Genomic DNA, 27,262 nt, shown 5'->3' with positions numbered 1-27,262 from the left:
GTCATTTGGTCAAATAAAACAAAAAATCATAAAACACCAAAATGTTTGATCAAACACCAGAAAAATATGACGTCAATCCTCGCTTCGCTGCGAGCGAAGCGAGGATTGGTCATATTTTTCTGGTGTTTGATCAAACATTTTGGTGTTTTATGATTTTTTGTTTTATTTGACCAAATGACAAGACATCTTGTCATCGGAGTTGAATGTATATGTCCTGTATATTTCAGCCTCCCTTTATTCTCAGCCTCTGCTGTACCATGCAGGGCCCTCATATGGGGGGTGGGGGGGGGGTATATGCCCTGGGGCGGCACATTTAGGAGGGGGGGGGGCAGCAATTCTAGTCTGGACATGCCACCCACAAGGCTGACAAAATGATTCACATTTTTCAGAACACCTTCCATTCCGTCTCGATATTGACATAGTTCCTTTACTCTACGTTTAATCTTCACATCTGATCTCCAGGACCTTGTGGATTCGTGGGGCGCCCCTATGGACCAGAGGCACAGAAAATTTTCAATTTATAATGGAATGCTAAGTGGAGGGACTACGAATTTCACTTCTGGCATTTTTCTTCGGCATGAGGGGACGGAGAGGGGTGGGTCGCCGAGTAAGTGAAGCGGCCTTGCTATGGATATGCTGTGTCTTACTGCATTGCGTTTGACCCAGGGCGGTAGGTGGGATACAGGGATGACCTGTCATCCATGAGGAGCTGAGATGGGAAGGGTGGAAAGGGTGGTGGATTGAAGTGGAATGGGTGGGAGTGGGTAAGTGCCTTTTGACTTAGCTACTTCCCTTGGGGGGGGGGGGAAACTTGGTACATGGAACAGATAATTGGAAAAACCTCAAGTAAGAAAAAGGGATTTCCGAGCCGTTTTCGTTTAATTTTCTTTGAAGGATCCACACTTTGGTGGTGGCCAATCTCTCTCTATTGTTTTGGTGCTACCAAAGAAAGGAGAACTTCTTCTCCTGTAATTGAGGGCCAGGACTGCGGACTGATGGAAAAAAAAAAAATATATATATATATAGAGTATTTGCTCACTTGTGTGTGCAATACGTGTGTCCAAAAAGAGCCGGATTCCAGTTCATGTATATGACATCAAAGAAATGACAGAGGCTGTCGTAATCGATCCAGAAGACACCGTCGTCGAAGGCCTTGGCACTCTTGGGGTCGTACTGCAACGCCTTGCAAAGCTCAGGTGTCCAACTACGCTGGTCCAGTTCCGAGTAGTTGCCCTTCCAACGCAAGTGTGACCACGGGTTCTTGAGCAGTAAGAGGCGCTTCGTCTGACCTCCGACCTGTCGATCATACAAAATAACAGGAGTGACGATTAGTACCTAAATTACTTGTGTGGTCCTCAGGACTTCCAGCCACATTTACCCCTATACAGTTCTAGCCAATCATTCAATTCTATTATGTAAATACACATCAAACAGTAGATAATTCAACATGAGGGGAATGTCTGTTGAGCAAAGTAGGGAGAAGGCAGAGGACAGGGGTAAGTGGAGGTTGGTCATATATGGATGATATTTTTGATGCAGCCTGAAGGGATTTCTCCCCATTTTCTCTATTTTCTGCACGAGGGGATGTGGAGGGGGGGTAAGCGAAGCAGCCCTCTTGTGGATGTGCTGTGTTTTGCTGCATTGCATCTGACCCAGGCATTAGGCAGGAGACAGAGATGACCCTTCATCCAAGAGGAGCTAAGATGAGAGGGAAACAAGTGGTGGTGGAGTCAAGGAAAAAGCCCTTGGTATATAGATTGATAGCTAGGACCATTCTATGATCAAAATTATGATAATGATGATGATACGGTTTAATGTCACAAACTCCCGCCCCCTCATTGCGAGGCTACGACGATGCCCCTTACAGAGGACTTTGTAGCATGGAATCTGAGGAACTAAGCCCTTGGTTCAACTTCCCCAGTGATAGGAGTCAAACCACTATCTCCTCAACCTTCGCTGCATAGGATGACACCCTCGCATGCTTGGCCAGGGGTTAAAACTACAAAAGATAAAATCAAATCTCCCTCACCTTGACTTGTCTGATGTCGAGGAGTGCATATGCATGCGTAGGCACAAGCCCCGCCCTCTCTGCGGCTGCATCCGACATCTCTCCTGTTGCTACAGTGACCAATACATCCCCTTTGTTCATACGGTCCAGGATCTTGTTGAAGACTTTCTCTTTGTTAAATTCCTTCTCGCTGATGGAAACGCGTTCTGGGATCCAGCCCGTCAGTGCAAAGAGATCAATATTGCTGTTTGAGCCAGGAAAGTCATAGCCACCCATTACCTGTGTCATAAAGAAAATAAATAAATAAACAAATAGAAATAAATAAATAAGCACTGGATCCAAAGACCCCTAGGATCTCTACTGAAATGAAACGTTAGATTCAAATCTTAATTGGAAAAAAAATTGTTATATAGTAGTAGTACATACATATACCAACAGCTTTTTCCCCCTTACAAGGGAGGTAGCCAAAAAACAAAGGCATAAAATCCACTCCCACCTATCTTGGTTCCTCCTGGATGACGAGTCATCCTTGCATCTCGCCCAATGCCCTGGGTCAAAAGCAGTGTCGCAAAACACAGCACATCCACAGCAAGGCCACTTCATTAAATTGCCGACCCCCCCCCTCTCCGTTCCCTCATACAGAAGTACATATTAATAACAACAATAAAGAAAAATGTAAAGAACGAAAACAATCATTGTCTCAAGTTTCACAGACTAGAAATCTGCACCCCCATGGTGGCTAGTTTTGGGGGAGTTCCTCCCATAGATTTCTCTAGGAAAAATAACTGGATTGTTGTTTCTGCTGAATTAATGTACCATCGTTTTCCCACATCACCAGCTCTTTCATCTGTGGGATGAAGGTCACGCATGTATCAAAAGCGTATTCTATTAATCTTATTTAATTTTGGTCAGGTGTTTCTTAGTATGCTGCCACACCAACACAACCAGTTGCTTATGATGTTGCAACCAGTTGCCTGTGACACTGCAACCAGTTGCATTGCAACTGATTCATTGATTTCTTAAGAACCTCTCACACTGAGGCAACCGCAGTATCACTCGCCTTATGCGAGAGGCTCTAAAGAAACTGATGTGTCAGCCACAATGCAACTGGTTGTGGCAATAAGCAACTGGTTGTGTGTGTGTGTGTGTGCGAGTTGTCTTAGATTCATGGATGTCAGGAGTAAAGAATGTTACTGAGAACTTCTGCATAGATGCAGACAGTTTTTCTTCTTGTCAGTCACATTTCAAGTTCATTAAGTTGTATTTTAGTTTTCTTTAACTCGAGTATTACACTATCTCACCTTCATATATGCCTTTTCGATGAGGGAAATCCAAAACTCGCTTTTGTTGGTGGAGTATGAGCACAGGAGCTGTCCGTGTTCTCCTTGGGGTAGACAGTCATCAATCAGAACCTGCAGGAACACCACAACCATGGGCGATCAATCTACCACAATTCTGAGTAGCCGATCATCTTTTGTTACAGCTCACATTAAAGATATACATATACCAAAAGACTTGGATGATAATCTTGTAAGCTTTCACCAGTTTATTCTAATTTACATTAAAAAAAAAAAAAAAAAATCACACTCTCTACTGACCTTTCGTGGAATACCGTTGATGTGGAGCTTGATCATGTACTTGCCGCATGGGTTGTACACTGGTTGGCCACTTCTGGTCTTGGGGTAGATGATATCTGTTATAAGACGTTTCTTGAATCGCTTCTCATACAAAGCGCTCACTGCTAGCGAGGCCACAAAGGAACAGTCTGAAACGCATGTCTGCTTGATGCTGAAACAATCAATTTCCTGCAAGGATGAAAGAATCAATCTAGTAAATCATGATTAGTATCCATTAAACAAAATAAATAATACATACATATACCAAAGGCTTTTTCCCCCTACATGGGGGGTAGCCAAAAAACAAAGGCATAGAAACCACTCCCACCCATTCCATCCTTATTACACTCCACTCCCCTCCACCCTCTTCCTTCTCTCTTATCTTGGTTCCTCCTGGATGATGGGTCATCCCTGGACCTTGTCCCCCTACCCTGGGTCAGATGCAGTGTCGCTTGAGGCTGGATCAGAAGCAATGGAAAAAATGGAAAAGAGATAAGAAACCAAGCAAATGGCAAATGTACATCAAACTAGGAAACAAATATGTAAAAATACGCAGAGATGAAAAGAGAAACTACAAAAAAAAAGATAATAGATAAATGTAAGGAAGAACCCAAACTATTTTACAAGTATGTAAATGGAAAACTGAAAAACAAACAAGAAATAGAAAAAGTGCGCCAAGACAAAAAAGGAATACAGTAGAAGCCCGATTTAATGGATATCAATTTAGAGGAAGCTCAAATTAGCGAACTGCAAATAGCAATAACGAAAATGCTCAACTTAGCGGAAATGATCCGCTTAGTTGAGCATTTTCCGTCAACTGGCCACATGCGTGTCTCAGAGTCCAATGTTACCAGATTGTGGTGGTGGAGTCAAGGAAAAATTTATAATTTAGTATTTTGGAGGTATATAAATATATATATATATATACGTACTATAATATATATACAATATATAATTCAGTATATGTATAAAGTATAATTGTAGCAGAAATATATTCAAGTAGAAATAGATGGTATAATAGGAAAACAAAATAATGAAACAGTAAGTTGATGGGAAAATTCAAAATCAGTACGCGAGAGTAATCACCACGAAAAACACTTCTATAACAACGAACTACGTTTTCTGCAACAACACAACAATAACGCTCACTATCCAAAAACCAACTGCCCAGTCCTATTAATCGCTAGAATTATGTACATCGAACCAAACACGAAGCTATGACTAATATTCCCCGAAATTCACAGACAGCTCATATCATTGTTACACGACACACACACACACACGTTGCAACAAATTACTGCACGTTGCTGTTCGTTTGCAATTCACGATTGTGCTGCCTATAATTCACTTACAATAATATATATACTGTATGTGTGTGTGTGTACACTAGGGAATTTTTAGGTACGTATCATTTTTACAATCCGCTCTGGCAACACTGTTACACCAACGCTCACTCGTTCAATTTAACGGAAAATTCACTTTAGCGGACTGGACCTTGGCTGAATTAGTTCGTTAAATTGGGCTTCTACTGTATACAGAAGAACTGGAAATGGCTGAAATTATGAATAACCACTTCAGATCAGTATTCACAATAGAAAACTCGCCTGTGTAGAAAAAGAGGAAAAATTATCCCCAGCAATGAAAGAAATAATCGTAACACAAAAAGAAATCAGTGACCAAATTAAAACCCTTGATGTCAGAAAATCACATGGCCCAGACGGAATTGCAAACTGGATACTGAAAGAATGTATGGAAGAATTAACTGACAAAATATATAATTAAATTCTCACTTAAAGAAGGAAAAGTGCCATTGGACTGGAAGAAGGCAAACATTGTACCAATTTATAAGGGAGGTGATAAGGAAGATCCATCTAACTACAGACCGGTCTCACTAACAAGCACAATAGCAAAAATTTGTGAAAGAGTTGTCAAAAACAGATGGGTTAAATACCTGGAAGAAAAATCTATACTGAACCCAAATCAATTTGGATTCAGACAAGGGAGATCATGTACAACAAATTTGATCTGCTTTTACTCAAGATTAATAGACATAATACAAGAAAGAGATGGGTGGGCGGACTGTGCTTTTCTGGACCTGCAAAAGGCATTCGATAAGGTACCACATAGGAAACTAATAAAGAAGATAGAGTCAAAAGGTGGCATCAGAGGAAAATTATTGGAATGGATGAAAGACTTCCTGATTGGGAGGAAAATGAGAGTTGTAATTAGAGAAAAATTCTCCAACTGGGAAGAAGTAAAAAGCGGTGTCCCGCAAGGATCAGTACTGGCCCCGATCATGTTCGCCGTATACATTAATGACATGAATGAAGGTGTGGAGTGCTATATGAATTTCTTTGCAGATGATGCAAAATTACTAAAGAAGGTAAAAACGGAAGAGGACTGCAACTCATTGCAACAAGATCTGGAATTGGACTCAAAAGTGGGAAGTAAAATTTAATATAAAGAAATGCAGTATAATGGAATTTGGAAAGAGTAAAAACAGAATATCAAAAGATTACAGAATTGGGGAAGAAAAATAAAAAAAAAGCAAACTCGGAAAAAGATCTTGGAGTGATGATTGGAAAGGACATGAAACCAGATAAGCATATAAATAAAATATTCGGAGAAACCTACAACTTATTGAGGTCAATCAAAGTGGCATTTGCTTATTTGGATGAAGAAATGATAAAGAAAATACTAACTACACTAATAAGACCAAAACTTGAGTACACAGCATCACTTTGGACACCCAGTACCAAAAAGAATATTAAGAAACTAGAAAGAATACAAAGAGTGACAACCAAACTAGCACCGACTCTCGCCGAACTAACATATGAGCAAAGACTGTCCAAATTGAATCTACCAACTTTGGAACAAAGAAGAGAAAGAGGAGATTTGCTGACTATCTACAGAATAATGAAAGGAATGGAAGTTTTAGACAGGAACGACTTGTTAGTGTGGGACAACGGTAAAACGAGACACGGAAAAAAACTGAAAAAAGGACAGTTATAGAAAAAACTTGAAAAGGAACAGTTTCCCACACAGAGCGATAAATACATGGAACAAATTAGACAACAAAACAGTATGTGCAAACACTATACAAGATTTTAAGATAAAACTTGATGCGGAGAGATACAAAGACGGGTCACCACGAGCATAGCTCCCTTCCTGTATATTACAACTAGGTAAATATGGGTTAACCCATAGCAAAGAATCTCTTGTCAGGAGACCTGTGACCCTAAGGAATAAAACCACAGTTAAGATAACCAACGGGTCACCTGAGGAACGGATCTGGTGGAGTTTTGTGATGCGAGTTAGTGTAGGATAATGCGTCCTGTGTCTTCCATGTGGCAATTACTGCTGGAGCACTTTGTGTCTGTCGTCAGGCTGATTTTGTGCCAATGTTTAGGTCGCCATCCGACACTGAAACCGTATCAACACAGACTCAGTCTGGCAATGGACACCAATTATCTACGACACAGCCACCACGGGTAAAAACAAGATCATAAGAATGAGGGAAACTGCAAGAGACCATGAGGCCTACACTAGGAAGCTCCATGACCATTATCAACTATTATCCCTATCCATAAAATTATCTAACCTTCTCTTAACCCATTAAACTCCGATGACAAGATGTCTTGTCATTTGGTCAAATAAAACAAAAAATCATAATAAAACAACAAAATGTTTGATGATCAAACAGCACCAGAAAAATATGACGTCGTCAGTCCTCCTCCTCCTCGAGGAGGAGGAGGACTGATGACGTCATATTTTTCTGGTGCTGTTTGATCATCAAACATTTTGTTGTTTTATTATGATTTTTTGTTTTATTTGACCAAATGACAAGACATCTTGTCATCGGAGTTGAATGGGTTAAGCCGGAAAGAGTGATAAGGATGAGGATGTTCCTCTCCATTGATGCTGTTATATTGAACGTATGCAACACCTTTGATGACTGGTGTGCACATGCACGCACACATATACTACAAGATGTGGTTTCGACGAAAGCTACGACTCTCCCTACGGACTTCTGGACCAGGCTAACCGTCCCTTCTTGACCACACCCTTTCAACAACAAAGGATTCTTGGCATCTCAGGTCAAGCCTCTATCGTGAACAATAGCCCAGCGTTGTCCTCGTATCAGCCACCTACAACCGATCATCCGATGCTACCAACCAAAGTGACCCAACTTCTCGGTATGCCTCATACGGAAACAACATCCTTTTCACAAATTGGCAACCCTTGTAAATATTTTGTATATGTTTCTGGTAACCCTCCGAGTTTTCCTGAGGGCTTGCAGTGTATGTAGTAGATTAAAACAAGAATGACAATTGAATGTAAACAGAACAGAACCAATTAAAACCAAGAACTCGGCCTGAGTTTTCTTCACCACCAATTCCAATGTAGAGATCACACATTCTACTATAATAAAGTAGTAGCCTCTGTCTGTCTGTCTGTTTGGTTGTTCATGAACTCCTCCTAGGGTTTTGGAGATAGACCCCCATAACCATATATATTCTGATACCCTATCCCTCCAGGTATTTGGATAACTATATTTCATTAAAAAAAAAAAAAAATATTGTGGATAGGGTGAAGGGTTAAAGTTAGGTGGGGTATGGTTAGGACAGTGATTATTCATGAATTACTCCTAGGTTTTTGCAGATAGACCCTTATAACCATATATATGCTGAAACCTTATAACCCAAGGTACTTGGATAACTATCTTTCATTTGTCTGTCTGATTGTTTGTTCATGAACTAGGGTTTTGGAGGTAGACCCCCATAACCATATATACCATATATATTCTGATACCCTACCACTCCAAGTACTTGGATAACTATATTCCATAAAAAAGAAATTGGTTAGGGTTAAAGTTAGGTGGGGTATGGTCAGGTTAGGGATTATTCACAAGCTCGCAGCAACGCGCGGGTAATTTGGTTAGTTCTACAATATTCTTCTTTCATCTTGCCCTTCAGGAAGCACTGGGAGGGGGTCACCTTACACACTGACGTACCTGGATCATCGTCGGCTCGCTGGAAATTTCCTCCGGTCTGACCCATCGCACAAAGTTCTTGCGCTGCTTGGGTGAAAGAGCTAGTTCACCATCACGGTCCTGGAAGGGCAGGGAACAGGAGAATTTCTCACGCAGATCCACCGCCATGAAAGGCACGTACTGACGACCGTTAATGGTGGAAGTAGCCCGTAACACTGCCAGCTCCTCCTTGGTGTAGGTGCTGCTCCCCGATTGGGACTCCTTGCTGCTTGAAGCACCCTCCTCTGCATCTACACCTGAGTATGAACTGCCTTACGTAAACTGGCTGCATTAATAAAATCAACAAAACATCAAGCGTAACATTCAGATAAGGACATTTACCCACTAAGATTTTTTTTTTGGTTACTGAACTAATATTTTACTTTTGCAAAGCTACCAATTGATTCAACAGATTGTTTTAAATTGCGATGCACACTGAAAGAAATTTAGAATGCGAGGGCACAGTATCATACCTAAACTGAGTCCGAGTGGTGGTACGCGATAGGTGGCTGGGCCAGAGGGCTTTGTGGCTGGAACAGCTTTTGACGAGCCTGCATCTGTAAATGAAATGGCAAGCGAAAAAATAACGCACATTAAATTAATCCCATGACAAGTTGATGTACTCTGAAGAACTCTGACGAATGCCAAGATATTTGATTCGGTAAAAGTGTTGCCGAGACTTTTTAGCATTATATCATACTTTAATCTCTTTAACCCCTTCAATACGGGCCACATCGCACGTCTGGCAGCATTAGCTGCCAAACGTGCGATGTTGTGTCATAATACTCGCATTATAAAAAATAAAGTCACTACTCTATCGCTCGTTCTCTTTCACCTGTGAATTTTGATAACCATAGAAAATATGATGAAGCCAGTTTACAGAGTATGGGGGTTACGCAGGTGTGACTACAATAAATATAATCAAGACGCCAATGTCAGCGTCCTCGCGTACCCACTTGCTCCTCATGACGCCTACATAGGCGTCACCATATGGAAGGGGTTAATAAGATGATGCCTGCATATGCGTCATGAGCTGTGAGTGGGGTATGCGATCCTGATTTAATCTATTTTGTAGTTGTAGCTGAGTGACTCCCATATTCTGTGAACAGGCTTGATAACATTTTCTGTGATGTTATATCTATTCAGGCTGAAAGAGACCCTGGGCAGTGGGCGAGATGCTTTGATGACCCGTCATCCAGGAGGTGCCATGATAAGAAGGAGGGAAGAGGGTAGAGGGGAGTGGAGTATGTACGGGATGGAATGTGTGGGAGTGGTTTTTATGCCTCTTTCTTTTGGCTACCTCCTGTGTAAGGGGGAAAAAAGGCCTTTGGTATATGTATGAAAGAGAACAAGTATAACAGCAGTAACTTTATATTTTGTAATGCGCATATTGTGATGCATCATCGACATCAGGCAACCTGATGTATGTACAAATATTTGACTCATATTGAAGAGGTTGAGAATTTTATTTTGGAGAAGTGATGTCTTGAATTCATCATCCACAAGGAGCTAAGACAAGAAGGAAACAAGGGTGGCGTGTGTGTGTGTATTTACCTAGTTGTATTATATGTGAAGGGAAGCTATGCTCTTGGTGACCCATTTTTGTATCTCACAAGATCAAGTTTGTTCTTAAATTGTTGTGTGGTGTTTGCACACACTATTTCATCCAAATTGTTCCATACATCTATCACTCTATGTGGGAAGCTGTTCTTTTTCAGGTCTCTTCTGTAGTTATCCTTTTTGAGTTTCACTGCATGTCCTCTTGTTTTTCCTCTGTCCCATTTTAATATAGATCCTCTCTATCAAGGCATTCTTTTCCTTTCATAATTTTGTAGATGGTTATTAGGTCCCCTCGTTCTCTTCTTTGTTCCAGGGTTGGTAATTCCAGTTCGGCCAGTCTTTGTTCGTATGTTAGGTTTGCAAATGTTGGGACCAACTTTGTCGTTGCTCTTTGTATTCTTTCTAATTTTCTTATATTCTTTTTTGTACTGGGTGACCATATCAGCGCTGCATATTCCAGTTTTGGCCTTATCAGTGTTTGTAATATTTTCTTGATCATTTCCTTATCCAGGTATTTAAAGGCCACCTTTATTGATCTCAACAAATTGTATGTTTCTCCGACTATTTTATTTATATGTTTATCCGGCGACATGTCTTTGGTGATGATTACTCCTAGGTCCCTTTCAGAATTCACTTTCTTTACTTCTTTTCCATCAATTTTATACTGTCCTGTTATTCTCTTCTTGCCTTTTCCAAATTCAATTATACTGCACTTCTTGATGTTGAATTCTACTTCCCATCTCTTGCTCCACTCTGAGACTTTGTTCAGATCCTTCTGCAATGAATCACAGTCTATTTCAGCGTTTATTCTCTTTAATAATTTTGCATCATCTGCAAAGCAGTTCATGTAACTATCAATGCCCTCATCCATGTGATTTACATATATAGCAAATGTTATCAGAGCTACTGACCCCTATGGGATGCCACTACTCATTTCTTCCCATTTTGAATATTTGTCTCTGAGCACCATTCTCATTTTTCTTCCATGTAGGAAGTCCTCCATCCAATTCAATAGTTTTCCATGGATGCCTCCTATTGTTTCCAGTTTATATAGTAATTTTCTGTGTGGTACCTTGTCAAATGCCTTTTGTAGGTCTAGGAATGCACAGTCTGCCCAGCCATCTCTTTCCTGCAATATATCTATCAATCTTGAATAGAAACAAATTAAATTGGTGGTACATGATCTTCCTTGTCTGAATCCAAATTGCCTCGGGTTAGTATATTATTTTCCTCCAGATATTTTGTCCATCTATGTTGTGATGCATGAGGTGGATTGGATGGGGGAATGGGGGTGAGGTAGTGTGTGTGAGCAAAAATTTTTGACGCAGCCCGAGGGGATTTCTTCCCTTCCTCTCCTTTATATGGGGGGACGGAGAGGGGGGGTCGCCGATTTAATGAAGTGGCCTTGCTGTGGATGTGCTGTGTCCTGCGACACTGCTTCTGACCCAGGGCAGTGGACAGGGTGCAGGGATGACCCGTCATCTAGGAGGTGCTAAGATGGGAGGGAGGGTGGAGGGGTGTGGAGTGTTTTCTGGGATGAAATGGGTGGGAATGTTTTTGTGCCTTGTCCTTTTTGGCTACCCCCCTGGTAAGGGGGAGGGAAGCCTTGGTATATGTATGTATGTACTTGTCAGGGACACTGGTCTATAATTTGTTGGGTCTTCCTTATTTCCCCCTTTATATATCGGCACTATATTGGCATTTTTCCAGTCTCCTGGTAGTTTTCCCTCTTTGAGAGAGCATTCTATTATTTTGAATATTTTTCCTGTTAGTTCGTCTATACATTCCTTCAGTATCCAGTTTGCAACTCCGTCTGGTCCATGTGACTGTTAACGTCGAGCTTTAGTATCTAATTCCTTATTTCATTCTGAGTAATGTTTATTTTTCTTTATTGGAGGAAATCTTATTTCAATTTTTGGATCCCAGTTTTGTAGATTTTTTTCCTCTTTGGTGAATACAGACTTGAAATGTTTGTTCATAATATCTGCCATTTCTATGTCTTCTGTGCATTCTCTTGACATAATTTGTGCATTTCCGGTTTATTTTTTAGCTTGCTGTTTACATATCTATAAAATAGTTTGGGTTGATCTTTACATTTATCTATTATATCCTTTTCATAATTTCTTTTTCCTTCTCTATGTAATCTTACATATTCATTTCTTAGTTTGGTATATATTTTCCATTTCTCAATTTTTTTTTTTTTTCTTCCATCTTTTCTGGACTTTATCTCTTCTGTATTTTGCCTCACTGCACTTTTTATTATACCAGGATTTTTATATATACCCTTTCATGTTTTTGTCTAGGTACATAATTATTCACATACATACATACATACATACATATACCAAGGCTTTTTCCCCCTTCCAAGGGAGGTAGCCAAAAAGGGAAAGGCATAAAAACACTCCCACCCATTTCATCCCTAAATACACTCCACACCCCTCCCACCCTCCCTCTCATCTGAGCACCTCCTGGATGACGGGTCATCCCTGCACCCTGCTCACCGCCCTGGGTCAGAAGCAGTGTCGCAAGACACAGCACATCCACAATTATTCACAGCACGTCCATAATTATTCACACCCTCATTATAAATTTCCTTCCAAATTTTCCATTTCTCTTCCACCTTTGTTTCATCATTATTAAAATTATTCCAATTTGCTTCTTGAAAGAATTTTTTAAGTTTCTCAAAATCTGTTCTGTTGTACATTAGTTTTCCTTTTCTGTGTTTTTCGTTTATTTCTATATTCATTTCTTCATTTAATTCTAGTTCCATTAGAATGTGATCACTTTTTCCAATTGGGGTCTTGTATTCGATTTTATCAACAATTTCGGGTTCTGAAGTGAATATTAAATCCAATTTTGAGGGTTCATTGTTATTTCTATATCTGGTGTATTCCTTGACCCATTGCGTCAATGTGTAATCAATGGTCATTTCCAGTAACATGTTTCCCCAGTGATCTTCTTCACCTTCCACAGTCATCTCTTCCCAACATATTTCTTTCAATTTAAAATCACCCATAATTACCAGATTCCCTTCTTTCTTTAGTATTTAATTTAGTGTATTCCTTGTGTCTTCCAGCCTTTTGGAGTGTTCACTTTCATTCCATGCGTGAGTTTTGGGTGGTACATAAATCACTGCATATTTTCTATTTTTCATATCACTATCCTCAACTCTTATCATAATCAATTCCACATTGTTCTCTCCTGTAATTTTTGTCAAATTTAGGCCTTTCCTGGTTAATAGCATCACTCCTCCACCCTGCTTTGTTTCTCTGTTTCTGTACCAACAGTTATATATCCCTTGTCCTACACTATTTGGTGGTAATGATCCTTTCAATTTTGTCTCCACAATCCCCATTATACATCTGGTTTTCCTTGTTCTAGATAGTCATTCAATTCATCAAATCCTGATATCAATCCATCTATATTGGTATATATCTTAATTTTTTTCCTTTTCTTCTTTCTCCTGCATTTCCTTTTCTCTTATGTACCATTTCCTCAGTCTCAAGTCTATGACTCTCCAAAAGAAACTCCTTCCTTTCTTTTTCTGTTCTTTTTTCATTCTTTTCCTTAACTTCCTCCTTAAGTGTTTTTTCCTTTTCTTTTTCCTCATCACTCAATTCCTTTTTTATCACGAGATTTTTGTAGTTTTTACTTTTTGCTAGTTTTCCTACGTTTGTTTATATTTCTTCTGCTATTCTCTGTGAATTAAGTTTTACTTTAAGAGGTCTATTCTTCTCTTTAGAATATTTCCATCCTATAGATATCTTCTATTGCCTTATCGTGTCCTTGTCCCTCCTCCTGTATTTCTTTTAGTATATCTGTCACTATATTATTCTCCTCTTTTTCCCTTTGGAACCTTATTAGACTGTGCTTTTCTTTGATACCATGGATTACAATACATTTTTTTTTATCTATTGTGTTTCTTACCTAATCTCTTTTTTCTTTTCTTACTTCTTGCGACACTGCCTCTGACCCAGGGCAGTGGACAAGATGCAGGGATGACCCGTCATCCAGGAGGTGCTACGATAAGAGGGAGGGTGGAGGGGTGTGGAGTGTATTCAGGGATGGAATGGGTGGGAATGATTTTATGCCTTTTCCTTTTTGGCTACCTCCCTTGTAAGGGGGAAAAAGTCTTGGTATATGTATGTATGTATGTACTTCTATTACTGTGTCTTTGGTACTTTCATTCATTTGTTCTTTGATTATTTCTTTAAATACTATTTTTTGGTTTTCTTTGTCTTCATTCATTTGGTTTTTAATTTTCATCATGTTTGATTTTTTTTTACATTTTCACCAACTTTACCTGCCTCTATTAATATTTTTTCATTAACTTCCTTCATCAAGTTTCGTTTTTAATTGTGTCTTCATTTTTCATCTTTTCATTATCGTTTTTTACTTCAGTCAGTTCCTTTTTTATTTCTTCCAATTCCCTAACTAGTAGTGCATTTTCCTTCCTCAATTCACTCATCTCTTTATATAATTGATTATGTTCTCTTTTCCATTTTACAACATCCTTTTTCATTTCAAATATTTCTTGGCTTATTAACCCATTCAACTCCGATGACAAGATGTCTTGTCATTTGGTCAAATAAAACAAAAAATCATAATAAAACAACAAAATGTTTGATGATCAAACAGCACCAGAAAAATATGACGTCGTCAGTCCTCCTCGAGGAGGACTGATGACGTCATATTTTTCTGGTGCTGTTTGATCATCAAACATTTTGTTGTTTTATTATGATTTTTTGTTTTATTTGACCAAATGACAAGACATCTTGTCATCGGAGTTGAATGGGTTAATATATTTTTGAGGTCGAAACCTCTTTCCGCTTTGAAACCATGAAATGATTCGTCTTTATATGATCTAGGGCTATCTATGCTACATAATTTCTTTCTAACTACTCCCAACGGTGTTTCGTACTTACTCATATCCAATCTTCTTTCAGTGGTCTCTGCATAAGTGTTTACCATTCATTTTCCTTCGTTTCACTGTTCTTGTTACACTTAAATCACTTTTCTACATTTCGGTACCACTTGAAATAGCACCCCCCCCCCACCCCCGTGTGTGTGTTTACCTAGTTGTATTTTACGGGAAGGGGAATTATGCTTGTGGTGTCCCGTCTTCATATCTCATTTTATCTAAACTGTTTTTAAATTCATGTATTGTTTTTGCACACACCACTTTCTCATCTAACTTGTTCCAAATGTCTATTACTCTGCAGGGAAAGCTGTTTTTTTTCAGATCTCTTTCTTCATTTTCTTTCCGTGTCCTCTTGTATTTCTATCATCCCATTTTATTAGATCCTCTCTATCAATAGTTTCTATGCCTTTCATGATTCTATAAATAGTTATCAAATCTCCTCTCTCTCTTCTTTGCTCTAGTGTCTGTGTGTGTGTGTGTGTGTGTGTGTGTGTGTGTGTGTGTGTGTGTGATTCACCTTGGTTTCACCTTGGTCTTTGGATCACGTGTTGGACTTGTGATCGACAGCTATTTCCCTCCCGTAAGAGAGCTCAGAGCTCATATGACTGATCTATGGGTAATGCTATGACCTTACACGCACACACACCCCCAACTCCCCACCCACAAGAGTTGGAGTAACGACTCAAAGCGCAGCGATACTGAAATAATTGCAGCCCTGGGCAGGATTTGAACCAGGTACTGCCAGCACCACTGTACTGACAGTCTGGGACTCTACCAACCACCACCGAGTCGTTCGTGTGTGTGTGTGTGTATGTGTGCACCTATGACTTGGCTACCTCCCTTATGAGGGGGAAGAAGCTGTTGGTGTATAGATGGACAGATACAAGCAATGTCACCACTGTGAAAGAAGCAGAGCCCCTTTGCACAATAAAAGGACTGTGAACAGCATGAGCTTACGAGGATATGAGAAACACAAGAGGACATGGAAAGAAACTCAAAAATGGACAGTTACAGAAGAGACCTGAAAAAAAAAAACAGCTTTCCACACAGAGTGGTGGATGTATGGAACATACCAGATGAAACAATAGTGTGTGCAAAAACAATACACAAATTCAAAGGATATTAGATATGGTGAAATACAGAGATGGGACACCACGAGCGTAGCTCACCTTCTCGTAAGATATAACTAGGTAAAATGAAATGTGAAATTTGTGTGATTCACCAATGTCTTGGATCATGTGCTTGGCCTGTGAGACTTTCTCCTCATTTACCTAAGTACACTAGAAGTGTTGAAATTTCTTGACAGTTGATTGTAGGGGGAGAGAGAGAGAGAGAGAGAGAGAGAGAGAGAGAGAGAGAGAGAGAGAGAGAGAGAGAGAGAGAGAGAGAGAGAGAGAGAGAGAGAGAGAGAGAGAGAGAGAGAGAGAGAGAGAGAGAGGAAGAAGAGAGAGAGAGAGAGAGAGAGAGAGAGAGAGAGCATGTGAGTAGGATAGAGAAAGAGAGGAGAGAGAGAGAGAGAGAGAGAGAGCATGTGAGTAGGATAGAGAAAGAGCGGAGAGAGAGAGAGAGAGAGAGAGAGAGAGAGAGAGAGAGAGAGAGAGAGAGAGAGAGAGAGAGAGAGAGAGAGAGAGAGAGGGAATAAAAAAAAGTGAGAGAAATATATATATATATATATATGGATCTGGAAAAGGCTTATGACAGGGTAGACGGAAAGGCACTGTGGGAGGTTATGCGGATATACAGGATAGGAGGAAAGCTTTTCGGAGCTGTCAAGAGTTTTTATGAGAGTAGTAGAGCTTGTGTCAGGATTAGAAATGGAGAGAGTGAGTGGTTTGAGGTAAAGGTGGGACTTCGTCAAGGATGCGTTATGTCACCCTGGCTGTTCAACTTATACATGGATGGGGTAGTGCGAGAGGTCAATGCAAGGGTAGTGGGTCAGGGATTGGAGATGGTTAAAGAAAATGGAGAAAAATGGGAGGTGAGCCAGCTGTTGTTTGTGGATGACACTGCGCTTGTGGCAGGATCGGAGGAGGGATTGAGGAAGTTGGTGACAGAGTTTGGGAGAGTGTGTGATAGAAGAAAGCTGAAGATGTGGGTAAAAGTAAGGTGATGAGATGTACAAGGGGTGAAAGTGGCAGTAATCTGGAAGTGAGCATTAAGGGAGAGCAACTGGAGGAAGTGGATAGTTTTAGATACTTGGGTGCAAATGTGGCAGGAAAAGGTGGAGTAAAGGTGGAGGTAGAATGTAGATTGAGAGAAGCGAGTAAATGCCTTGGTGGATTAAAAAGTGTAATGAGGAATAGAAATTTGGGAATGGATGCTAAGAGGAGACTGTATGAAGGAGTGATTGTGCCAACAGCACTGTATGGAGCAGAAACATGGAACATAAGAGAGGAAGAGAGAAGGAGCTTGAATGTGTTTGAGATGAAGTGTCTGAGAAGTATGATGGGGGTTACTAGGCTAGATAGAGTGAGAAATGAGGAGGTGAGGAGGAGAACAGGGGTGAAAAGGGAGTTGGGAGATAGGGTTGATGAAAGAGTATTAGGATGGTTTGGACACATGGAAAGAATGAGTGAAGAAAGACTAGTAAAGGAGGTATGGAAGGCAGATGTGGAGGTTGAAGTGGCAGATGTGGAGGGAGTGAACATGAGGGGACGTCCTAGGATGAGATGGATGGATGGGGTGAAGGGGGCTTTGGGGAAGAGGGGAATGTCGGTTGAGGAAGGACGGGAGAGGACAGAAGACAGGGGTGAATGGAGAATGGTTGTATATGGAAGATGTTGTGATGCATGAGGTGGAATGGACGGGGGGATGGGGGGTGAGGTAATGTGTGTGAGCAAAATTTTGACGCAGCCTGAAGGGATTTCTCCCCGTCCTCTCCTTTATATGGGGGGACGGAGAGGGGGGGTCGCCGATTTAATGAAGCGGCCTTGCTGTGGATGTGCTGTGTCTTGCGACACTGCTTCTGACCCAGGGCAGTGGACAGGGTGCAGGGGTGACCCGTCATCTAGGAGGTGCTAAGATGGGAGGGAGGGTGGAGGGGTGTGGAGTGTTTTCAGGGATGGAATGGGTGGGAATGATTTTACGCCTTTTCCTTTTTGGCTACCTCCCTAGTAAGGGGGAAAAAGCCTTAGTATATGTATGTATATATATATATATATATATATATATATATGAAAAAGGTGGAAAAATAGAGTCACAGGTCTCGTTTTGAGTTTATTCCTGACCGGTTTTACTTGTAGCTTCTTCAGAGGAATGTTCTCGCTTGTAGCTTCTTCAGAAGCTACAAGCTTAAAACTTATAAACTTATAATTCAATAAGAACAATTAAAGTGGCATTTACATACCTGGATGAAGAAATGGTGAAGAAAATTCTAATCACTCTGATAAGACCAAGATTGGAATATGCTGCAACGATGTGGTCACCAAGTACAAAAAAATGTATAAAAAAAATTGAAAGAATACAAAGAGCAATTACAAAATTGGCACCAACACTCTCAAAACTATCATATAAAGAGAGACTAGCAAATCTTGAACTACAGACACTAGAGCAAAGAAGAGAGGAGATTTGATAGCTATTTACAGAGTCATGAAAGGCATAGAAATTATTGATAGAGAGAATCTGATAAAATGGGATGATAGAAATACAAGAGGACACGGAAAGAAAATCAAGAAAGACAGCTACAGAAGAGATCTGAAAAAGAACAGCTTTTCTCACAGAGTAATAGACAGTTGGAACAAGTTGGATGAGAAAGTGGTGTGTGCAAAAACAATACATGAATTTAAAAATACATGTTGCAACAAATTACTGCACGTTGCTGTTCGTTTGCAATTCACGATTGTGCTGCCTATAATTCACTTACAATAATATATATACTGTATGTGTGTGTGTGTACACTAGGGAATTTTTAGGTACATATCATTTTTATAATCCGCTCTGGCAACACTGTTACACCAACGCTCACTCGCTCAATTTAACGGAAAATTCAATTTAGCAGACTGGACCTTGGCTGAATTAGTTCATTAAATTGGGCTTCTACTGTATATATAATAATGACAAATAAATAACTAAATATCACTACCCACCTTTTGCTGCTTTAATGACCTCAGCTCTGTTGAGTGCCTGCAGTGACAACATCTTCAGTCGTTCCTGCATGGTTTCGCTTTCCACCTCCTTACTCTAAAAAGAGAGTCCGACATGATGAACCGGTTACCTTATGATCTACTACAACTAACAGCTCTCTTTAAACCAGAAATCCTGAAACAAATCTTGACTCTTAAGATTTTTAAGTATAGGCTCTATCTTACATTAGGTTGAAGTTAGATGATAAAACAACATGAAGCAATGATCTAAAAGTTAAGTTGAATAAAGATCCTAGAATTTAAATGGACATCTGCCTAGCTGTAATTAATGAAAATTATTTCCATCATCTCAATCAGACATGTCTGAGAGCTGTGGTAAAATCATAATTTTACATACAGATGTATGAAAAAGTACAACGGCAAGCCACAAAACTGATTCCATAAAAAAAAAAAAAAAAAAAAAAATTACCAAAATGAAGGAGTGATTGTGCCAACAGCACTGTATGGGGCAGAAACGTGGAACATAAGAGAAGAAGAGAGAAGGAGTTTGAATGTGTTTGAGATGAGGTGTCTGAGAAGTATGGTGGGGGTTACTAGGCTGGATAGAGTGAGAAATGAGGAGGTGAGGAGGAGAACAGGGGTGAAAAAGGAGCTGGGAGATAGGGTTGATGAAAGAATATTACGATGGTTTGGACACATGGAAAGAATGAGTGAAGAAAGACTAGTAAAAGAGGTATGGAAGGCAGATGTGGAGGGAGTGAACATGAGGGGACGTCCTAGGATGAGGTGGATGGATGGGGTGAAGGGGCCTTTGGGGAAGAGGGGAATGTCTGTTGAGGAAGGAAGGGAGAGGACGGAAGACAGAGGTGAGTGGAGAATGGTTGTATATGGATGATGTTGTGATTGCATGAGGAGGAATGGGCAGGGGGGTGGGGGGTGGGGTAGTATGTGTGAGTAAATTTTGACGCAGCCCGAAGGGATTTCTCCCCGTCCTCTCCTTATATGCAAGGGGGGACGGAGAGGGGGGGTCGCCGATTAAATGAAGCGGCCTTGCTGTGGATGTGCTGTGTCTTGCGACACTGCTTCGTACTCCCTCAACCCCCATCCCCTACCCATTCCACTTTATGGATCACAACATCATCCATATACAACCATCCTCCAATCACCCGTCTTCTGTCCTCTCCCATCCTTCCTCCACAGACATTCCCCTCTTCCCCAAAGTCCCTTTGTGTACTCACAGCATTTAAACACAACTGGACTGCTTCTGTGTAGACTTCCAGTGCTTGGTCCTCCATTCCGGACTCGTCGAGTTCCAGGGCCTCGTTCAAGAGGAACTTTGCACGATAGAGTGCCCCATGACCATCTTCTAGAACCACTTTATCTACTCTGCCACTGGTACCTAAATCAATAAAATTATAAGATGCACACATTAAATCATTCATAACACTAGTTTTGTATATATATTTTTAGTCTATGGATAAAAGTACCTAGCAGCGGCTGACCTGCGTGTTCCAGTTGTTGTGCACGAGCCTGGTACTGCTGCACGTGGGGCAAGATAGAGGCAGAAGGTGCTCCATGCTCAAGAGCTCGCTGCAACAGCTCCACCGCTCGGTAATATGCATATGCCGCTGCGGCTGTACTCCCCGCAGTGTCCAGCTGCGTTGCCTGCTCATTTGGGAGAATCATGTACATAACTAAAGCTTTAGAGGACAAATTCTATTCTTTTACAAAGGATTGCAAAGGCGGAGCATGCCGACAGGAGACCTTTTGGTCCATAACTAGGTCGGATGCAAAGAAGAAAAAAAAAAAAAAAAAAAAAAAAAAAAAATAATGATGATAAATAAATTAAGAAAAATAAATAAAAATTATGATAATATAGAAAATAAATGCATAGGTATAGTTTAAATAATAAACATATGAATAGTAAATAATAGTAAATTGACATATAACTACATACATATACATATACCAAAGGCTTTTTCCCCCTTACATGGGGGGTAGCCAAAAACAAAAAGGCATAGAAATCACTCCCACCCATTTCATTTCCCATATATTCCACTCCCCTCCACCCTCCCTCCTATCTTGGCACCTCCTGGATGATGGGTCATCCCTGCATCCTGTCCACTGCCCTGGGTCAGAAGCAGTGTCGCAAGACACAGCACATCCACAGCAAGGCTGCTTCATAAATTTGGCGACCTCCCTCTCCAACCCCTCATGTAGGAAAGAAGATGGGGAGAAATCCCTTCGGGCTGGGTCAAATTTTTTCTCATACATACTTCCTCACCCCCTATCCCCCACCCACTCCCCCTCATGCATCACAGCCTCATCTATACACAAACCTTCTCCATTCACCCCTATCTTCTGTCCTCTCCCGTCCTTCCTCTACAGACATTCCTCTCTTTTGTAAAGCCCCTTTCACCCCATCCATCCATCTCATCCTAGGACACCCCCTCATATTCACTCCTTCCACCTCCGCCTTCCACACTTCTTTTACTAATCTTTCTTCACTCATTCTTTCCATGTGTCCAAACCATCCTAATACTCTTTCATCAACCCTATCTCCCAGCTCCTTTTCCACCCCTGTTCTCCTCCTCACCTCCTCATTTCTCACTCTATCTAGCCTAGTAACCCCCATCATACTTCTCAGACATTTCATCTCAAACACATTCAAACTCCTTCTCTCTTCCTCTCTCATGTTCCATGTTTCTGCCCCGTACATTGCTGTTGGCACAATCACTCCTTCATATAACCTCCTCTTAGCATCCATTCCCAGATGTCTATTTCTCATTACACTTTTTAATCCACCAAGGCATTTACTCACTTCTCTCAATCTACATTCTACCTCCACCCCCACTCCCCCCTTTCCTGTCACATTCGCACCCAAGTATCTGAAACTATCCACTTCCTCCAGTTTCTCACCCTTAATGCCCACTTCCAGCCTACTGTCACTCTCTCCCCTTGTACATCTCATCACCTTACTTTTACCCACATTTATCTTCAGTTTCCTTCTTTCACACACCTTCTCAAACTCTGTCACTAACTTCCTCAATCCCTCCTCTGATCCTGCTACAAGCGCAGTGTCGTTGGCAAACAACAACTGGCTCACCTCCCACTTTTCTCCATTTTCTTTAATCATCTCCAACCCCTGACCCACTACTCTTGCATTCACCTCTCGCACCACCCCATCCATGTAAAGATTGAACAGCCAGGGCGACATAACACACCCCTGATGAAGTCCCACCTTTACCTCAAACCATTCACTCTCTCCATTTCTAATCCTAACACAAGCTCTAATACTCTCATAAAAACTCTTGACTGCTCTTAACAGCTTTCCTCCTATCCCATATATCTGCAGTACCTCCCACAGTGCCTTCCTGTCTACCCTGTCGTAAGCCTTTTCCAGATCCATAAAAGCCAAAAAAAACATCCTTACCTTTTCCTATAGCTTTCTCACATATCTGTCTTACCACAAAAATCTGATCTACACATCCCCTACCTGTCCTAAAACCACACTGTTCCTCACCAATTACTCCCTCTGTTCCTCTCCTAATCCTCTCAATCAAGACCCTCCCATAAGCCTTCCCAACTACACTCAACAAGCTGATCCCTCTGTAACTACTACACTCACACTTGTCCCCCTTTCCTTTGTAAAGCAGAACTATACAGGCACTCCTCCAGTCTTCTGGCACTCTACCCTCTCTTAAACAAACATTAAATAACCTCACCAGCCAGTCCACCATAACTGTACCTCCTTTCTTCAGACATTCTGCATGGCATCCATCCAGACCAGGTGCCTTACCTGCTCTCATCATCTTAACAGCTGCTTTCACTTCATCCTTCCCTATTTCTCCTCCATTTTCCTCACTCATCACTCTCATTTTCTTAGCGCTTCCCACTGCAACTACCTTTCCCTCCCTATCCTCCTTCACATTTAGCAACTCCCTAAAATACTCTGCCCACCTTCCTCTCACTGCCTTCTCTTCCATTATCATCTCTCCATCTGCACCTTTTACCTTTTCTTCTCTACTTGATTCGCCTCCTCTTCCTCTTTTAACTTCCTTCCAAAACATCTTTTTATTACATAACTAATAAATAAAAACCAATGAGATAATAATAAACGAACAAACAATAACAATCCCATCCTGTAGCAACGTTCTATCATACTTTTTTGACAATAATAATTCATCTGTTGCCTCAAGTTGCTAAAACCAATTTACTAATGAAAGAAGCCATGGCGGCTGAATGATACGCCATGTTTGTTTTGATAGATGCTGAGGTCGAAGAACCGAAAGGATGATAAATTCTATTCTAACCTAACCTACATAACCTAACCTATATTTAGTAATTCGGTACCTCAAATTCTAAAGATCATCTGGGTCATTGTCGTCGTCGCAGATGCTGACGGCCTGATTATTATACCAAGGGCAAATAACAGACAACGGCAAAATCCCGTTCTCTCATAAAGCCTAAGGAAGCCCTATTGTCTCTGTAATGGTCCTTATTAACATCACCTGTAGTTCGAGAATACCCAGTCCACAACATGAAAGCTATCATCTAGCTGACAGCGACTGGACTAGACAGTGGCTTTGTTTGTTAGTGGACATGCTTGTAGCAAGTTTTTTTGTTATTTATTTCCGCCAAGAAAATCACATATTACGTTCATGTATTTTGATTTACAAAATTAATATTTAAATTTCTAATGCTATATCGTATAGGCATGCACAACTAGAATAATACCAAGATTTCTTCACAGAATGATCTATAGAAGGGTCCGGGAACGGCTATTGTCTAATGTGGGGTGGCGGGTTTCAAGTTGGTGAACCTCAAGGTAACAATCATCATCTCATTCAGTGATTTTATACATAAATGCTTCTCTCATGAACTACAACATGCTAGATCTCCCCTTGACCTTCCACCATGCCTCACCTGCTGGGCAACACCCGCAGCTTGGGTCATGAGCTCCTCCACCTCCCCCATGTTCCTCCCTCCTCCTCTGATGTCCTGCAAACAGACAGAATTAGATTTCAACAGGATTAACATTTTATATGAAGAAAGACAAATTATATTTATATAAGAATAACATTATAATATGCAGAAAAACAAATTAGTTTTCTTTAGGAATACTATTATGTAAACAGACAAATTTTATTTCTATAGAAATAAAATTATTATATGCAGAAAGACAAATCAGATTTCTAAAGGAATGGAATTATGAAATGCAGAAAGACAAGCGAGATTTCTATAACAATAACATTATGATCTGAAACAGCAGTAAAGTTAAAAGTTTCCATTCCAAAATTAGTCTCAAAGACTCTCCTCATAATGTCAGCCAAGGCAAGCCTGAAACCCTCTGCTGTGGTGCCCAGACATGGCAGTAACCTTCCTACTAAAAATCTCAAGTTCACTGGCCCAGGCAAGGCTCAATGTCCCAAACCCACAATTACAAGGCAACCAAGCTGTCACTGCACTAGCCAGGAGCTAGTAACAGCTCAATGATTACAACTTATAGTGGTTCTCGTATGTTGTGTAAATGGCAAGACTTACATATTGCAGAACATAAAAATTACTTTTTGGTGTACAGATAAAGAGATGAGGATGTAGCAGTTGCATGGTCTCCACACAAAGTGAAAGACATATGCAAGAACAAGAGAACATGACGAAATGCCAACATTAAAGTATTGAAGAGAAAGAGAGGACATGGTTGCAATACTCAAGAGAACTGAAGGAGAAGGTCAAAGGTGACAAAGATCTCTTGACACAGGATAGGAAAGTATCAAGAGGTCACAAACTAAACCAGACAACATTTCTGAAAAACACCCCCAAATATATATATATATATATACATATATATATAATAACAATAAATAAAATATAATAATAATTTTTCCATACAGATATTTAGTCCTGGAATTGTCTCAGGAAAAGCATACAAGAGACAGGAATCATACATGAATTTAAAGTCAAGAATGATAGCTAGAAATCATGAGACAGGATCCCATAAGTTTTGCTACATGCCTTGACACTTGGACTGTAAATACACAACAAACATCATGTATATTTAACATCCAATATGACATAACCTAACTGAATCTAGTATTGTAACTATTCCATAGAAATTAATAATCTTTGAAATGCAAGATGGAAAGAAATGAAAAAAATGTGTTTGCGTGATCGTGTGGAAGGCTGCTAATACCCCATTGTGCCAAAATTGAAAATGTGCTTAGGCCCTAGACTTTTAACTTTAGGGTATTTTGATGACCTGGTAAATTTTGGCACTTCTTGTAACCTTGTTTGCATAAAAAAAGAGATAGATTAGTGTGGCCATATTCTTTTCAACTAACGTGATTTTTTTTTATACACGTTCACTGCAACATTACCTACAGCGACATTGCGAAATAAGCCACGTACCACATAACCTAACTGAATCTAGTATTGTAACTATTCCATAGAAATTAATAATCTTTGAAATGCAAGATGGAAAGAAATGAAAAAAATGTGTTTGCGTGATCGTGTGGGAGGCTGCTAATACCCCATTGTGCCAAAATGTGCTTAGGCCCTAGACTTTAGGGTATTTTGATGACCTGGTAAATTTTGGCACTTCTTGTAACCTTTACCTTGTAACCTTGTTTGCATAAAAAACAAGAGATAGATTAGTGTGGCCATATTCATTTCAACTAACGTGAATTTTTTATACACGTTAACTGTAAAATTACCCACAACGACATTGCGAAATAAGCCACGTACCAATTTATAATTGTGTAGTTTAAAGTACCGTATTAGAAATTGACATCCCACCAGCTGGCAATCAAGTCTGATGTTTACATGGTAAAAGCAACTTTGAGCGCAGTAATACGAAAACTGTCGTATACACAGTGTTACTGGCTTTAGCCTTAGTAAATAAAATTAGCCATTTTGATATATATATATATATTTGTTTAATTTCAGGAAATAAATATATCAATGCTTTGTATTTACTAAATTGATGGATAGATACATGGAAATATCACCTTCAGTAGTTGAGGTCCAATCTAAAAGAGGTTTTATGAAAAAATACAATTATATACACACTCTTTATATACTACAATTACACTTTGGTACAGTTCACAAAGAAGTTGGATGATTGGCTCGCTCTTATACTTTTCATCCACTTGTACAAAGCGCATTGGCTCAATCATTTCCGGTGGAGATTTTCACAACTCAAGCGGTCATTTTTTTTTTTTTTTTTTTCTGTTGCACAGCATCTGGGTACACTTTCATTTTCTGAAGCGGGTGCGAGGGCCACCGCTATGACGCCTAAAAACTGCTTGCTGGGGGGGAGGGTGCGTATAAGCGTGTCGGATGTTCTGGAGGGGGAAGGGGAGGCATAGAGTATGACAAACCCGACGGGTTCATCTTTTTGTAACAAAGTAGGATGTAGATGGATACCGATTTCGTTCTCGAACCTCCCCATGGGTAATGTACTGAGCCCAATGTTGAATGTATGCCTTCAGTCTTCATAAGTGTTCTGTCCAAGACATCGAGGCTTGTTATGCTTGTACCCAAGGTGTTAAAATTCGTTGACAGATCTCAAACATATACAAGAGAAGGGACAGATATATTTTTTAAAAGTAATTCTGAAGATATTGAAATGTGTCCAAAAGAGGAAGAGGGCCTACACGAATTCATTTTTCGACGACTTTCAGACTTCATTTTAATGCACACGATGTGCAGACCTATTTCGGCCTTTTCACTGACTGAACTGGGGCACTTACAGTTTCACATCATCAACTATAGTCAGCGCAAGGAGAAATGACCGATAAGGCGGGGCTAGGAGATTTCCCGGTGTTGCCACATGTGGGCATCCATGGCGAGAACGTGCATGTGGATGCAATGTTTTCTGAATGCAGTGTGAGGGGGGCGGGGCCAGAGATTAGATGTAGCGGCAACGTCGCTCTCTCATGCACATATGCCATATCTAGACTTAAAGAAACGAAACCTTCGTATAGAAAACATTGCTTTGATTTTTACCTCAGTGGTGGTGTGTGACAAAAAATCATAATATAA

General features: G+C 40.4%; 1 protein-coding gene across 2 annotated transcripts in view; it reads right to left on the bottom strand.

Annotated features, from left to right (window-relative positions):
* The window catches only part of LOC143031007 (calpain-7-like), a 36,052-nt gene extending 9,975 nt beyond the window's left edge, over positions 1-26,077 (bottom strand). The window contains exons 1-11 of one of the 2 annotated variants that reach the window (XM_076194345.1): positions 25,964-26,077; positions 24,146-24,220; positions 20,722-20,884; positions 20,458-20,618; positions 19,223-19,316; positions 9,130-9,213; positions 8,639-8,913; positions 3,607-3,813; positions 3,310-3,420; positions 2,030-2,287; positions 1,040-1,296 (exon numbers count right to left, since the gene is read on the bottom strand). In XM_076194345.1, the coding sequence (XP_076050460.1) occupies positions 1,040-1,296; positions 2,030-2,287; positions 3,310-3,420; positions 3,607-3,813; positions 8,639-8,913; positions 9,130-9,213; positions 19,223-19,316; positions 20,458-20,618; positions 20,722-20,884; positions 24,146-24,196 (1,661 nt within the window). In that variant the 5' untranslated portion in view covers positions 24,197-24,220; positions 25,964-26,077. The remainder of the gene's footprint in view (positions 1-1,039; positions 1,297-2,029; positions 2,288-3,309; positions 3,421-3,606; positions 3,814-8,638; positions 8,914-9,129; positions 9,214-19,222; positions 19,317-20,457; positions 20,619-20,721; positions 20,885-24,145; positions 24,221-25,963) is intronic. The other variant, XM_076194344.1, reaches the window with a different exon arrangement.
* Between the last annotated feature and the right edge of the window lie 1,185 nt (positions 26,078-27,262).

The sequence above is a fragment of the Oratosquilla oratoria genome, chromosome 12, assembly GCF_046742065.1.
Source record: "Oratosquilla oratoria isolate Oo_2021 chromosome 12, ASM4674206v1, whole genome shotgun sequence".
Taxonomy (NCBI): Eukaryota; Metazoa; Arthropoda; class Malacostraca; order Stomatopoda; family Squillidae; genus Oratosquilla; species Oratosquilla oratoria.
Note: the sequence above shows the minus strand (reverse complement) of the source record. Positions and strands in the feature narration are given on the sequence as shown.